This window comes from Lycium barbarum, chromosome 10 (genome assembly GCF_019175385.1).
Source record: "Lycium barbarum isolate Lr01 chromosome 10, ASM1917538v2, whole genome shotgun sequence".
Taxonomy (NCBI): Eukaryota; Viridiplantae; Streptophyta; class Magnoliopsida; order Solanales; family Solanaceae; genus Lycium; species Lycium barbarum.
Window position 1 is genome coordinate 6822969 of NC_083346.1, and position 14613 is coordinate 6837581.

A 14613-nucleotide genomic window follows, 5' to 3' on the forward strand; every position below is an offset into this window, starting at 1 on the left:
AGATCAAAACCATTTTTTATGTATATATAGTAAGATTTTGAATGCTATTGGCTATTTCGTGTATTTACTTCTTTACATTTTGAATCCCCTTGGTGGAAATCCCGACTCCACCACTGCTTCTGGGTGAACCAGTCGAACGGATAATTACCTGAAGGTTTCAGGTAGGTAGTGATATTGGTTTAAGCTTAATGCCCTCACGTTGTAATTTGGCCAGTTGCAATGCCTAAATAGCAAGAGTTCAAGATTTTTTTTTTTCTTGGTAGTTAAAGAAGGAAAAAGTAAATGAAATCCTTAAGACACATGATATGTTATCCCCTTTTCATCAGTGAGACTGTTTAAGAACTTTCCACTGGGATGAAAGTTTGTCTTTATCATTGTGCTCAAAGAACATTCTATTCCTTTTGAAATCATGTTACTTAATTTATTTAACTACTAAGTTCTAATCTAAAGATCTTTTAAATGCTTCATTGCAGGTTAACTGTGCACGGGAGAACTCAGACAAGTTTGTCAAATTGTATTCCTGTATCATTCCCTATTTCGTACTAGTTTTATGGTTACTTGGGTTGTGAAAGGATTAGCGGGATTATGTTACTTTCTACTTACTTTTGCGTATGTTGTCTTACTCTTCTACTATTTTGATGTTGTAGGAAAGCAGGAGTACTACAAGGTTTCAAGAATTGTCAGTTCCATAGGGCGATTAAGGATTTCATGATCCAAGGTGGTGATTTCCTAAAGGTCGCTTTCTCTAGCCTTAACCTTGTATTAGGATTTTATATTGAGGGTTGATTTGTAATGAAGGTTCCCAGTTCCATAGGAGTTGGGGTGATTGACGAATTTATGAAGGGCTACTCTCTCTCTCTCTCTCTCTCTCTCTGTGTGTAACTCTAACTATGTGCTTCTTTGATTGGAACATCACTGGCACCTTCTTCGTTGCCCCATCATCTGTTTGAAAATGTCAAATCATGCTTCATCTTGAATTCATGCTCTCTTGGTCTGTACACAGAATTCTTTATCAAGTAATTTATTCTGCATGCAACCTGCCCTGCCTTAGTTTTCCATGATTGCTTCATGTGAAAAAAGACTTCCCCAGATTATCTTCAAGGATATTAACTTTTGCAAAGAAGATGGCAGTGCAGCCTACAAGGATTGGAATCTACAGATCACTTACAAAAAACTTCTGCAGTGTTTGTAAAAGATTTGTATGAATTATCTTCATGATGGGTCCTCTATCACTTATGAAAATGCATAAAGTGCCGCCATCTAATTTGAAAAGAAAGAAGGCTTTACAGTAAGGAGAAAAGGTGGCTCGGGATCTGAATTCACTTTATGTTTCAAATACGTGCTCTTTTTTCCTTTTTCCAGATCCAGGGAACCCCAAAAACAATTTTTTTTTAAAAAGTAAGAAAACAAAGAGCATCATTGTAGACCAAACAAAGGAATAACTCTTCCCTCCCAAAGCAAGCACTCTAAACAGCATTAGCATAGCAAAGTGTCCTATGTATAGCTTCTAGCTATACCAATCATAGTGTAAATACGTATATTTAATTCTTACAAAGATCCAGAAAAACCAGTCTGCCAACCAAACTTGTCTAACTCTACCCGAATGCAACAACCAGTGTCATCTTCATGCCCATTCACTATCAATCCTAACCTCATAGGCCACGTTGATATCTATTGTAATATAATTAAAAGGTATAGTTGGCACCAACCACTTGGATTTTATTTAAAAGAACCTAGCCAGTTGGAACTCACAAACTAGACAGTAGTAGAGGTCCAGAGGAGAACTTAGAAAAGAGAAGAACCACGAGCTGAAAACAACAACCGAAACATTCATCCTTTCACTGCACATATTCATTACAAATTGCAAAAAATACACAGCCCTTTTTCTAGTTAACCCTTTCTTTCCTTTTCTTAAGTGCATCATTTCTCATGTACTATACTAGCCATTGGCAGAACAAGAATGCCCACCTAGTGTTTTGAAACTGCAACCTAAAGTAATTTTCTGAACCGCTGTCGTCACTACCCTAGAAGCTTCTCCTATAACAAGGGAATTAAATAATACATAAAACATTTTTGTTTTTCCCCTATGCTATATTTTCCCCCTTCATTTACAGGTAACTCTGGCTACTAGCTGGGAATGAAGTATGACGGAAAGGATTCAACTAGATGTGGACAATCATAGTGGACCCCGAAAAGAAGGTTCTGATTCAAGAGAAAGGTAGACCAATACAAATGCAGGTTTGAAGGAGAGCAGTAGTCATTAGGGGAATCGTAACAAGCATGTGAGAAAAAGAATTTTCTTCCAAATGGAGAATACAATTGGCCACAAGATGGAAAATATACAGTAGTAAAATACCTATAATTAAATAGAGCAGTACACAAAAGCTTTGTTAAAGTATATGAACTATTACACTACCACAATCCAGTAATTTCATCAATTTATCTCAACTAGATAACATTTAATGGCTACTTCCAGCTAGTTACGTTCCTCAGTGAAATAGCATTGATCAAGAAGTACATGATAAGAATCAGGAAAGCTAAATGGTAAAGGGATTTACTATATTAGAGCTAAATACAGCAGAAAGAGTATATGGACCTTGATACAACAACAACACACCCAGTGTAGTCCCACAAGTGGGGTCTGGGAAGGGTAGGATGTACGCGAATCTTACCCCTACCTTGTTGGAAATACATAAGATAATATATTAGGTATTCCACGCACAGTTTTGGCAATCCCGTGTAGTTGCAAAGAAAACTAAGCAAATAGAACCTGCGCACTAGACGGCGTGAAGTCAGAGAGGGATTCAGGAGCATCTACCACTTGCCAGTAAACAGCGAATGAGCAGCCTTGGCTCGTGATATGTCCTACAGCAACATGAAGATTTCGGCCTACGACAGCAATCCGGTTGTCACAGCAATCTACACAGAAAGGTTTACATATCTGCTCTGGCAGTGGAAGTCCTTCAACAGTGTCCCAGGAATCAGTTTCTGCATTGTAAACCTTAAGTTTTGTCCGTTCGTGTTCCGAAACTACAAACAATCTGCCGTATAGCACAACACTAGAACCAGTCCAACCTTCTCGAAGTCCAGAAGCCATGTTCTCCCAATTATCTGTTTTAGGGTCATAAATCTGGCCCCTAGGCACAACATAAAAAGGCCAAAACCAACCTTCTGTTACTAGAAGCTTTCCATTAACAACTGCAGAGTCGTATGAGGCCATGTTAGTTCCCATATTTGCAACAGGGTACCAAATCCCTTTAATAGGATCCAAGACTTCAGCAGACTCCAACTCAACAAGATCTGTGCTGTTTCCTCCAGCAACATAAATCATCCCATCAATAACTCCACTGGCAAAAAAGGACCTAGCTGTGATCATCTTCTTCATAACAGTCCAACGGTTTTTCCGGACTTCATATTTAACCACCAAATTAAGGGGACAATCAACATCAGAGGCTACTCCACCACAAACATAGAGAACACCCTCATGGGGAATGCATATACACCTGAATCCATGGGGACACACTTTCTCCTCCTTGCACGGCATCGCAGGGATAGTATGCCAAGCAAAGTTGTTTAGATCAAAAACTTTCCACTGAATTTTGCCACTACTTTTATGAAAGGCAAAGACAAAAAGCCAAGGATCATGAAATCCAAGCTCCTTCCTTCGACAAAAGAATCTATCTTTAGTGGCAAAGAGTGAATACCATCGCTTACAGACGGTCCTACAGGCCATGTGGTTATCGACGGGTATCCTAAGGAGGCAATTGAGAGCAACATCATCTGGAAGTCTAGGAATCAGGGGTTCTCCCTTTAACTGCAGTTCTAACTCAAATGAAGGATCAGATTGCTTTGCAGCTAACCTAAACTTTGGGGACAATGTCATTTGTGAACCCCCCAGCCTTTGCACTGGAGCTTGATGTGATGATACCCTTACTCTTTGCATCTTTCTTTCTTTCTCTTACAAACCCAACTTTCCTTTCAGAGCTGTGAAAAGAACATGCCCTGGTTTCATTCATAAATGAGGTAAATCAGAATCCAAAACCCAAACACATAATCTTTGAATCTAATAATCATAAAATCCCAAAAGCAAATTCAGACACATGAAACAGGCAGACTTTGCTCTTCTTTTTTTTTATTTTTTTATTTTTTTTATTTTTATTTTTTTTAAAGGAAAACTCCTACTTTTTTACAACCTCATGACTTAGAAATGCAAAAGTATCAAAAACAAGAACCCTGAATTTAAGCAAAACTCATAAGTTTAAGAACCCCTATACTCATATTTATATATATTTTTACTTCACAGATCAATCCTTTTTATAGCAGAAATAGCAGTACATAAGAATATCGTCAGAGTTTGCTTTTCTTTTCTTTTCTTTTTTTTTTTTTTTTTTTTTTTTGAGGAAAAGTCACTACTTTTTTTTACAACCTCATGACTTAGAAATGCAAAAGAATAAAAAACAAGAACCCTGAAAGTTAAGCAAAACTCAAAAATTTAAGAACCCCTCTACTCATATATATATATTATTAATTCACAGATCAATCCTATTTATAGCAGAAATAGGAGTACATTAGAATATAGGCAGAGTTTGCTCTTCTTTCTTTTTTTATTAAGGAAAAGTCACTACCTTTTTTTACAACCTCATCACTTAGAAATACAAAAGCATCAAAACAAGAACCCTGAATTTAAGCAAAACATATATGCGTAGAGGGGTTCTTTTTTTTTTTTTCCCCTTACCCAAAAAACTAAAAGGAACCCCTCTACACATATAAATATATTTTTAATTCACAGATCAATCCTGTTTATAGGAGTACATAAGAGTGAAAAGAATAAAGACTTACAGATTAAAATAGAACAATTGATATCAACAGAAGGGTAAAGCTGGTGTCTTTAGCAATAATTGAACATTTTTAATCATTCAAAAGATTTGTGGTGAGCTGGTTATAGTATTCATACAAGTTATGAATAACAAAAATATTTTATCATTAGAATTAATTTTCTTAAATGGAGGCAAATCTATGATTTCAGAATCTGTGGTTTTATTATATTTTATTAATTAAAGTAATTTTATGTCTATGCACACAAAAGTAACAGTAAAAGTAGGCTCACCTGAGATAAGAAGAAGCTAAAAGTGCAAAAGGACAGAGGTGTTATGATTGCAAACGGTGACTTCCCAACTGTTAAATATTGGACTCCACTTATTTCTCCATCTGTTCCACATTTGTCCACTTCTATGTCTTAATTTAATTAAACACGAAAATTAAAAAATAACGAGCGATTTTTTAATCAATGGCCTTAAATTAAAAATATGTATAATGTATTAAAATATTTTTTGAATCTTTTAATTATAAATTTATCATGTACTATGTTTAATTATCAAGTTATTAAATATAGAAAAGATATATCTTTTAGGACATACACCCTTTGTCCTATAATAGTTGTCCACGTTATGATAAATATTCGTCCTGAAATACTTATTCATTTACAAAATCAAGATAGAGTTAATTAAGTTTTTTTTTTACTTTACCCTTAATATTGATTGTTTTTTAAGTAACCAATATTTATGATAGTGCAATTAATTGGAGAGAGATAAGGTAATGTAGTATGTTTAATTATCAATTTACTAAATATAGCAAGATCTCTTTTTAGGGCATGCTCACTCAGCCCCATATGTTATTCACATTACTATAAATATTCATCACAAAGTATTTATCCATTTACAGAAATCAAGATAGAATTTATTATTAAGTTTTTCCTACGTTACTCTTAACATTAATTATATTTTAATTAACCAATATTTATAATAGTGCAATTAATTGAAGAGAGATAAGGGTAATGTAGTAAAAAATATACTTTTATTTATAAGTTCTTAAAGGGCATGTAAAGAAGAAACTGGACAAGTAATATGAGACAGAAGGAGTATTAAAAATATACTCTATTATTCTTAATTAAATAGAGTATCAGTTTATTGAGTTCGTGGTTATTTAAAACTTTACTTATATGCATAAGGATGAATTTTAAAAATAATTAATACCTTTTCAATTATGTAAAAAGTTATTTATTATGGATTATATATAAACGTTAAAAACTCCACATACTTCCAAGTAAACTTATCCGTGAGTAGATGAAAAGTAAAACTTCAGCAAATTTATAAAATATTGGAGTTATTTTTAAGCTTTTAAATGTGACTCTAACAGTTGTAACAAAAATGCTTTAGGAATAGAAATTTAAGCTTTGCTATATTACTTCTACAGTCGCACAATTTTAAAGGCGGCCTCAAAAGGAGGAGTTCCCAAATTTCATATATACTGTGGCTCTTTTGCATGTCATCTGTTACAATGAAATTGTCATTTAAGCCTTATAAAAAGGCATTAAAGATGTCTTATTTACAAAAATATACAAAGCTATGAAAATAATAAGATGAAAAAGCAAGGGCAATAATAGCCTGGAAAAACAGAAATGGACGTGGGACCCACTACATAAAACTTTTCTTTATTATTGGTGTGTTGTGTAATCCTTTACTGATCTCTTCTATGTAGTGGGTCCCACGTCCATTTCTGTTTTTCCAGGCTATTATTGCCCTTGCTTTTTCATCTTATTATTTTCATAGCCTTGTATATTTTTGTAAATAAGACATCTTTAATGCCTTTTTATAAGGCTTAAATGACAATTTCATTGTAACATATGACATGCAAAAGAGCCATTATATATGAAATTTGGGAACGAAAAGTTTTATGGTGGGTGAGGCACAAATATGACTTGACATGTGAGGGTGATTTTTTATTGAAAAATAATAGTTTGTGGGTCTCATTTCTATTAACCCTTTCATCCTTACTCCTTGGTGTTATTTTTTTTCTTGTGGTCATGAAACATTATTGGTGCTATTTGTGGGCCCCTTCTCTACTTTTACAAATCACAAATGAAACTAAATGAAAAGAAAACACTGCATAATACGTACAATAGAAATGGTGGGAACTTTTCACAATTTTCCATCCTTTTATTTGGGATCTTTGCATATCACATTTAAATCAAGTAAAGTAAATTTCACTCAAAGAAAAATACACCATTGCTGATCGGTGCACTCTCAAAGAGATATCCAAAAGTCAAGTAAAGTTACAAGAAACTCTCTTCTAAATGTATAAATCTATGAACTTATTTCTTTTTTTTTCTCTTCAAATAAATTGTATTTGTACAATCACATTCTGTTGCCAAATTTTCAAATAAGAAAATGAAGAGCTGAACTTTATTTTGGTACATATATACCACCAGGATAAAATGGAAGTGGCAGGAGAAGATCCAAGTAATTGAGCTAGATTTAGACAGAAAAAATTAAGATCTGGAACTAATTTTTTATTCTTTTTTAGCATCAGATGTCAATTTTTTCTTTTAGTATCAGCAAGGATGACAACCAAAATTGAACACCAATCTTCAAAGAAATTGCATGTTTAATTTACCATGGCTAGACGTGTAGTTTTAATTTTTGAAAAAATTAGTTTGAACAAAATTTCCATTATTTAGTTGAGAACGAAGAAGATGGAACATTGAGCTGAAGAAGAAAAGTCTTTTTTTTTTTTTGTAACTAATTTTTTATTAATCACCAATGTGAATAATTACAAGCCTATAGCATCCCTAACGCAGGTTGTTATCTCAGCAAATAAACTCAAAGAAGTACAGCAGTGATGAATTAGTCTAGTAAACCAGCTGCTGCATTCTAGTTCTAATGCACGCAGGAGCTCTCACACAACACACATAGGCAATCTCTCTTGCTACCGCCTGCCATGATCTCCTTTTATCTTCAAACGTTCTTTGGTTTCTTTCCATCCACACCGCGTATACGAATTCAGTATATATCAACTTGAGGGTCTGTGCTGCTTGCGATTTACCTTTTGCCTTGCTTCGGACCCATTGGAGGTGATTTCCCCAGTTAGCAGCAGCATAATAGTCCATGTGAACCCACCGGAGAAGTTTTATCCATATGGTTTTTGAGTAATCACACTAAACATATAAATGATCCCGCGTTTCCATGTAGACATTGCAGAGTTTACACTTCCAATCGACGGCCAGTCCCCATTTTTGCAGTCTATCTGTAGTGGGTAGCCTGTTTTGTAGTTGCAACCAGAGGGTAAATTTTGCTTTAAGTCGAGCACCATTATTAAACATCAGGTCTTTCCATTCCATTCTTGTCCTGTCTCCTACCATAGCTAAATATAACTTTCTGATGGTCAAGTTCTGTTCATCCATTACGAGATGCTGCTCCAATATGCTTCTTGAGTCTATGATCTTCCGTACCATCCACGAAGTCTGCTTAGGAATGAGGGCAGTAGCTAGTTGTTCTCCCTTGAGGTAATAGCTATGAATCCACCGGATCCAAAGCTTGTCAGATTTGCGAGCCAAGTCCCAATAGGGTTTTGCAATTGATGCCTTATTCCAAATCTGTACATTGATGAGATTGAGGCCACCAGCAGAGATAGGTAAGCACATCCTGTCCCAAGCTATTAAAGCCCGCTTTGTGATAGTGTTAGTGCCTGACCATATGTAACTCCGGCAAAAAGCATCAATGACTTTAAGGACCTTTGAAGGAATCACAAACATCTGAGACCAGTAAGATTGGATACCAAAAAATACTGATTGGACTAATTGAACCCGACCAGCATAAGAAAGTTTCTTCGCTGTCCATGAAGAGATTCTAGCTACCATCTTATCGATAAGTGGGGACCACTGGAGTGTAGATAATGTTTTTGTGGAAAAGGGGATACCGAGATATTTAAAAGGTAGTTCACCAACACCAAAGCCAAGTTGCTGTTTGATTGCATTCTTCACCACCTCTGTTACCCCTCCAAAATACAAACTACTTTTGCCTCTGTTTGCTTGTAATCCTGAAGCTAGTGAGAAGCTTTGGAATTTGTCAAAAATAGCAGAGACAGAGGCTAGATCCCCCCTTGTAAACAATAAAAGATCATCAGCGAAACATAAGTGTGTAATTCAATTTCTTGCACATTTAGGATGAAATTTGAAATTCTTGCATTCCTTCAATTCCCCCAAGCATCGACTTAAGTACTCCATGGAGATTTCAAATAGGTAGGGGGATATTGGATCCCCCTGTCGTACTCCTCTAGCAGCATCCCATAGTTCTGAGGGTTCCCCATTTATCATGATAGAATAGTTAACAGTGTCTCCATGATCCATTGAACAAATTTGATAGGGAAACATAAAGCTTCGAGCACCTGTTTTAAGTATCCCCATTCTACCGAGTCATACGCCTTTTGTAAATCAATTTTTATCATGCACCTTGCTGAGATAGGTTTCCTAGAATAAGCTCTTACCTGTTTGTTGGCTAGGATAATATTATCAGCTATCTTTCTTCTGGGGATAAAACCAAATTGGGCTTCATTGATGATTGTAGTCATGACCTTCTGCAGCCTAGAATCCAGGATCTTAGCAATAATCTTGTACAGAACAGAGCAACAGGCAATAGGTCTATATTCCTTGATGTTCGCGGGGTTAGGAGTTTTTGGAACAAGGGTGAGAAGGGTACAATTAATAGCTCTATGCATCTGTCCAGTGCGAAAAAAATCACTGATGGGAGCAACTATTTCTGTTTTTATTATATTCCAAGACTTCTTGAAAAAGAATGCATTGTATCCATCTACTCCTGGAGATTTGTCATCATTTATGGATTGTAGTGCTGTCCAGATTTCTACCTCAGTGATCTCTTTACATAACTCAATTCCCTGGGCATGTGACAAGACTGGGCCTTTCCTCATTGTCTCTATATTTACTGCAGGAAGGGCTTGGCTGGCAGTGCCCATGAGGGACTTATAGAACTCTGTTATCTCCTTCTTTATAGCTGCGGGTGTAGTCAATTTGATGCCTGATAAGGAGGTTAATTCTAGGAGCTGTTTTTTGTGAGTCATTTCCTTGATCATAGCTGAAAAATATTTATTATTTCCATCTACCAATCTGATCCAATGGGCTCTAGCTTTTTGTTGTATTGCACTCTCTTCGATGAGAGACCATCGTTCTAGATCATGTAGATACTGTTTTTCTTTGGCCAGGAGGGTATCATTGCACTGATTATTGATCTGGTCTTGTGTAGATAGTAATTCCATTCTGGTGTGAGCAATTTTTTGAGAGAGAAATTTGAATTCCTGCTCATTCAGCTTCCTCAGTTCTCCTCTTAGAGTTTTAAGCTTCTTCCATACATTGCCCATCTTATTCGAGTCTAACTTCTTGTCCCATACTATTTTTACTATGCGGAGAAAGGAGTCATGACCTGCCCATATATTGAAAAATCTAAATGGAGTTTTAATACTCCACTGGACTTCTTGTATATTTAGCAGCATTGGAGCATGGTCAGAGACATGGGGTAAATCATAATCTGTGGTTACATGACCCCATTTCATCATCCAATCAACATTACCAAAAAGCCTATCAATTCTGCTACATATTCGGTCAGTACCCAACTGTTTGTTTGACCAAGTGTAGTATTCCCCTCTCCACGACAATTCGGTAATGTTCAATTGTTGAACACAGTCATTAAAATCCTTCAGTTCAGTAGCCGTAATTGATGCACCAAATAATCTATCAGATGGATGAAGAACAGCGTTGAAATCACCTCCTAGGATCCAAGGTTGATTTATACTTTGCCCAATATCTTGCAATTTCTCCCAGAGTTGTTTTCTTCCATCGAGAGAGTTGAACCCATATATGATAGTGATCAAGCAGTTCAGTTCCCTTTATAATATGCAATGTGGCAATGGATTAGTTGCGAGGAAGAGCAAATAAACGACACCTTATAGACATTAGGATCCCACACAATCCAAGTTCTGCCATTAGGTGCTTCGGCGTAGTTGTTTAGGAAGTTCCACCCCGGAAACACATTTGCTACCACTTTTGTTGCTTTGTGCTCTTTTACTCTAGTTTCTACGAGGCCTACAAGCTTTATTTGTTTGGACCTAAGATAAATCTTAAGCTACTTTTGCTTGTGCCTTTTATTCAAACCTCTAATATTCCATACAAGCCAAGACATTAATTGGATTTAGAGTTACCCCCTTTGCTTGGAGGGGGCTGGGAATTCCCACTTGAATCGCATTGTACTCCACCATTTTTCTTCTTGGCAACAGCTGTTCCTAGTTCAGGAAAATTTGTCAAGTCAAGTGTAGGTCCTGGCTGATCCCTTTTGTCATTAATCCCAGTAGGTTGGGCTTGAGTCTTCTGTTGGACAATACACTTTTTTTTGCTGGTTAGTACACTCTTTTTGCTGCTGGACAGTAGGCTGCTGAGTTCCCACACTAGGTTGCTGCTTGCTTGCATTAGCTTGCCCTTGATTAGCAATGTTCTGGTCACCTGAACTGGTATTGGAGCTGTTCCAATTACCAGGAGCCATTTTAACTATATCTTTACTCTTCCACTCCTGCCCGATTTTCATTGGGACCTGCCTTGGTTTAGGCTACACTTTAGGCACTTTAGGTTGTTGTTTCTCCTTAGGAGGGCATTGGTGACCAACTACTTGACACGATGCACAAAAACTTGGCCTCCAGTCCTATGTCACTGCTTGTTTATACTTCTCACCTGCTGGTCCCAGGACTATAACCTCATCCGGGAGAGTTTGAGTAATATTCACTTCAACCAACATTCGAGCATAGGTGATACGGGTCTGTTTTGTTGTGCACTCGTCCGCATAAATTGGAACTCCAATCAAGCTAGCTACTCTGCTAAGTGAGTCCTTGCCCCAGTATGACATAGGTAAGTGAGGGAACTTCACCCATAAAGGGATTTGTGTAGGGAATTCAGCATTGAAGTCGAAATCCATGGACCAAGGTTTAAGGATTATAAGACGATTGTTAATGGTATAGGGTCCAGAGTAGTACCTCATTTCTATCATCTTCAGTGTGAAATTTGATGACATAGTACCCATCCTCATGATAGAATAACTCTGGTTCTCCTACTCCATTCCAATGCTGGGTGATGTATCTCCTCATTGCATTGTACCCCGGTATTTCCCCAATAAAATATGCAATAAGGGCATTTTTCTACTTCTTTGTTTCTTTATCTACTTCCCCTTTATCCAGCTGAGCCACCAGTTGTCCATCAATTAATTGAGGCGGGATATAACTAAGTGACATACCATTAGCTGTTGCCCGATTTTTTGCAAATAGAGTATTCCAAGTAGCTACTGGCTTCAGAGTATCATCGTGACCCTCCTGGATTATCTCTTCTTGTTGCATTTTTGTTTCAGTCGGATCTGGGTTATTCACCATATTAGTGAGGCTAGGGTTTATACACCCAGGAGAATGGCTAGGCATATTAGTAGTAGAAGTTGGTGAGGGGGTAAGGTTTAGCCTCGTCGAGATCCCACTCTGTCCCGAAGAGGAGGTTGCCAAATCTACTGTTTGCCCATCGTTGTTCTCCATCTGAGCAGTTTGTTTACCCTTCTGCACAGTGTCCACTTGCACTTGAGCTCCCACCGAGCTCCCAAACGCGATGATAGGCTCTTTTCGGGGCCGACCTGGGCCTTTTCCTCGTCCTCTCACCATGGCAGCCACCAGCGGCGTACGTTAAAAGTCATTTTCTTTTCTCTTTGGAATGAACGAGCATTAAAGAGTAAGTGGACCCCCCAATTTAATATATTTTTATTTAACACAAATCTGCTGGGATCATGTCACTTTTATATCTCTCTCTCTTCTTAGCCTTAAAGTAGATAAGAAGCCCACAGTCCACTTGTCACTTAATGAACCCCTCACACAAATATTACATGGCATATCTCACACATAATAAAAAATTTCAATAATAAATGTCCACCCGGAGTGCTCTTCACAAAATGAATTGAGAAAAATGCAACCAAAAGCCAATTCAACATCCACGGGTAAGCATAAAACATTGAAATTCCCATTGAGCCCCTATGAGGACGACGATCCTTAGTAGAAAACCCATGCTTACATTATAGTTAAAATAAAATAAAATAATACTAGATGATGAAAGCACGAGTTAGCACGAGCCCAACACAAAAAATAGCAACACACTTTTTTTTTTAGTCTTTCCAAAAAAGAATGATATATTTTTATGTTTAGAAATCATTTAACTTGAAACTTCCCCTTTTACCTTTAATGAAATGATTTAAATCCACACAAATATCTATGACATGTTTTAGACCACAAGTTTCAAAGATCTTTCATTTCATAACCAACTATTTTTTTATCCCACGTGGACATATGTCATAATACTAAATATTTATCTCTTCTCACGTATGCACTTCAATTTTAATTCTCCGACACATTGATTTCCTCCGTGTACTTATACTTGTTAATTTCTTACTTTTCAAGTTCTTTAAGAATTAATAGATGAAGTACTCCCCCCGTTCCATATTACTTGGCTACATTACTAAACTACTTTTTTATCCCAGATGGATATATGTCATAATACTGAATATTTATTCTCTCCTCATGTATACACGTATGCACTTCAATTTTAATTCTACGACACATATTTATTTTCTCCGTGCACTTTTACTTATACTTTTGACTCTTCACTATGTCACATAAATTAGGACAGAGAGAGTACTTTTTTTGTAATATAATTATGAATTTTTTATTATAGAAAGTATTATAATTCAATTAATTGAAAATATCAATAAATTATTTTACTTAGTCCGCTTTTTCCATATATGACTTTCCTGGTTTGGTTCTCCAATTGAAAGATTTGAAATACATCTTCTTCTATCGAGTTTTATGCCATCATCTCTTTCTACTATATGTGTATACGTTTCTTGACCTTTTATATGTCGTCTCCTTAATGTTATTCCTCATTATTTATGTGAGATATATGTGTCTAAAATTAGTGCATTTTTATCCTTACCCAAAGGTATAAGTTTTAAATCTTTTGGTTTTATGACTTCTTTAGCGGTTTTTGTGTTCAATTTAAATCATTATTTCTTTTTTCCTAAATTTATCTTCTTTAAATTTTCTCTAAGCGTACCTTTACAATTTTCTGAACTTATTATCATTTTTTTTTTGCAATTGTCTCCTATCTTTTAAACTATTAGGGAATTTTCTATTTCAAATTAAAAACTTTATCCTAATAAAATATTTGGATCCTATCATTGTAAAAATATTGAAGCACACTACTAATCATTTTAATTTTTCATATTACTATTATGGGCCTAATTCATTATATTTTTCATAAATTGTTGAAAGAAAAAATTCCTTCTTTCAAAATAAATCTGTTGTACCGTTTATAAGGTATTAGGTTTGTAGGATATTTTTTTTTAATGAAACATTTATTAAATTATATAAAAGCAAATTGATTCCTCATTTGCTCTAGAAGTTGATCAAATTGACATAAAAAATTGACCTTAAAATAAAATTTGATAAGCAAATATTTGAAATTGGTAAATTAGTGAGTAGATTCTTACCATTAACATGATTGAGATGTTGGACAGGGTGTAATACAATTTTCTTCATTATAGCTCACTATTGAATTTAGTTTTAAAAAAGGGAATTTGTCTATTACAAATTAAAAACTTAAAAAATGGAAGAAATTGCACGAATTGTCCTTCAAATGGGCTGGTATTTAATTTTTGCCTTTAGAAATTAATTTAGGAATAATTTCAATAATGT

General features: G+C 35.7%; 2 protein-coding genes across 4 annotated transcripts; both read right to left on the bottom strand.

Moving 5' to 3' along the window:
* Positions 1-2362: 2362 nt before the first annotated feature.
* Positions 2363-5206, bottom strand: LOC132616188 (F-box/kelch-repeat protein At1g30090). Of its 3 annotated transcripts, none has more exons than XM_060330800.1 (2): positions 5108-5206; positions 2363-4002 (listed from the first exon to the last, which is right to left on the bottom strand). In XM_060330800.1, the coding sequence occupies exon 2, from the start codon at positions 3941-3943 to the stop codon at positions 2756-2758; it is 1188 nt and encodes a 395-aa protein (XP_060186783.1). In that variant the 5' UTR covers positions 3944-4002; positions 5108-5206; the 3' UTR covers positions 2363-2755. The 3 variants fall into 3 exon arrangements, with proteins under 3 accessions (XP_060186783.1, XP_060186782.1, XP_060186784.1); XM_060330799.1 differs by lacking the exon at positions 5108-5206 and adding an exon at positions 4840-5025; XM_060330801.1 differs by lacking the exon at positions 5108-5206 and adding an exon at positions 4626-4777.
* Positions 5207-7993: 2787 nt separating this feature from the next.
* LOC132612661 (uncharacterized) lies at positions 7994-11915 on the bottom strand. The gene is made up of 4 exons (XM_060326775.1): positions 11570-11915; positions 11047-11361; positions 9287-10616; positions 7994-8936 (listed from the first exon to the last, which is right to left on the bottom strand). Exons 1-4 carry the CDS (start codon positions 11913-11915, stop codon positions 7994-7996), a joined length of 2934 nt encoding a protein of 977 aa, XP_060182758.1.
* Positions 11916-14613: the final 2698 nt, after the last annotated feature.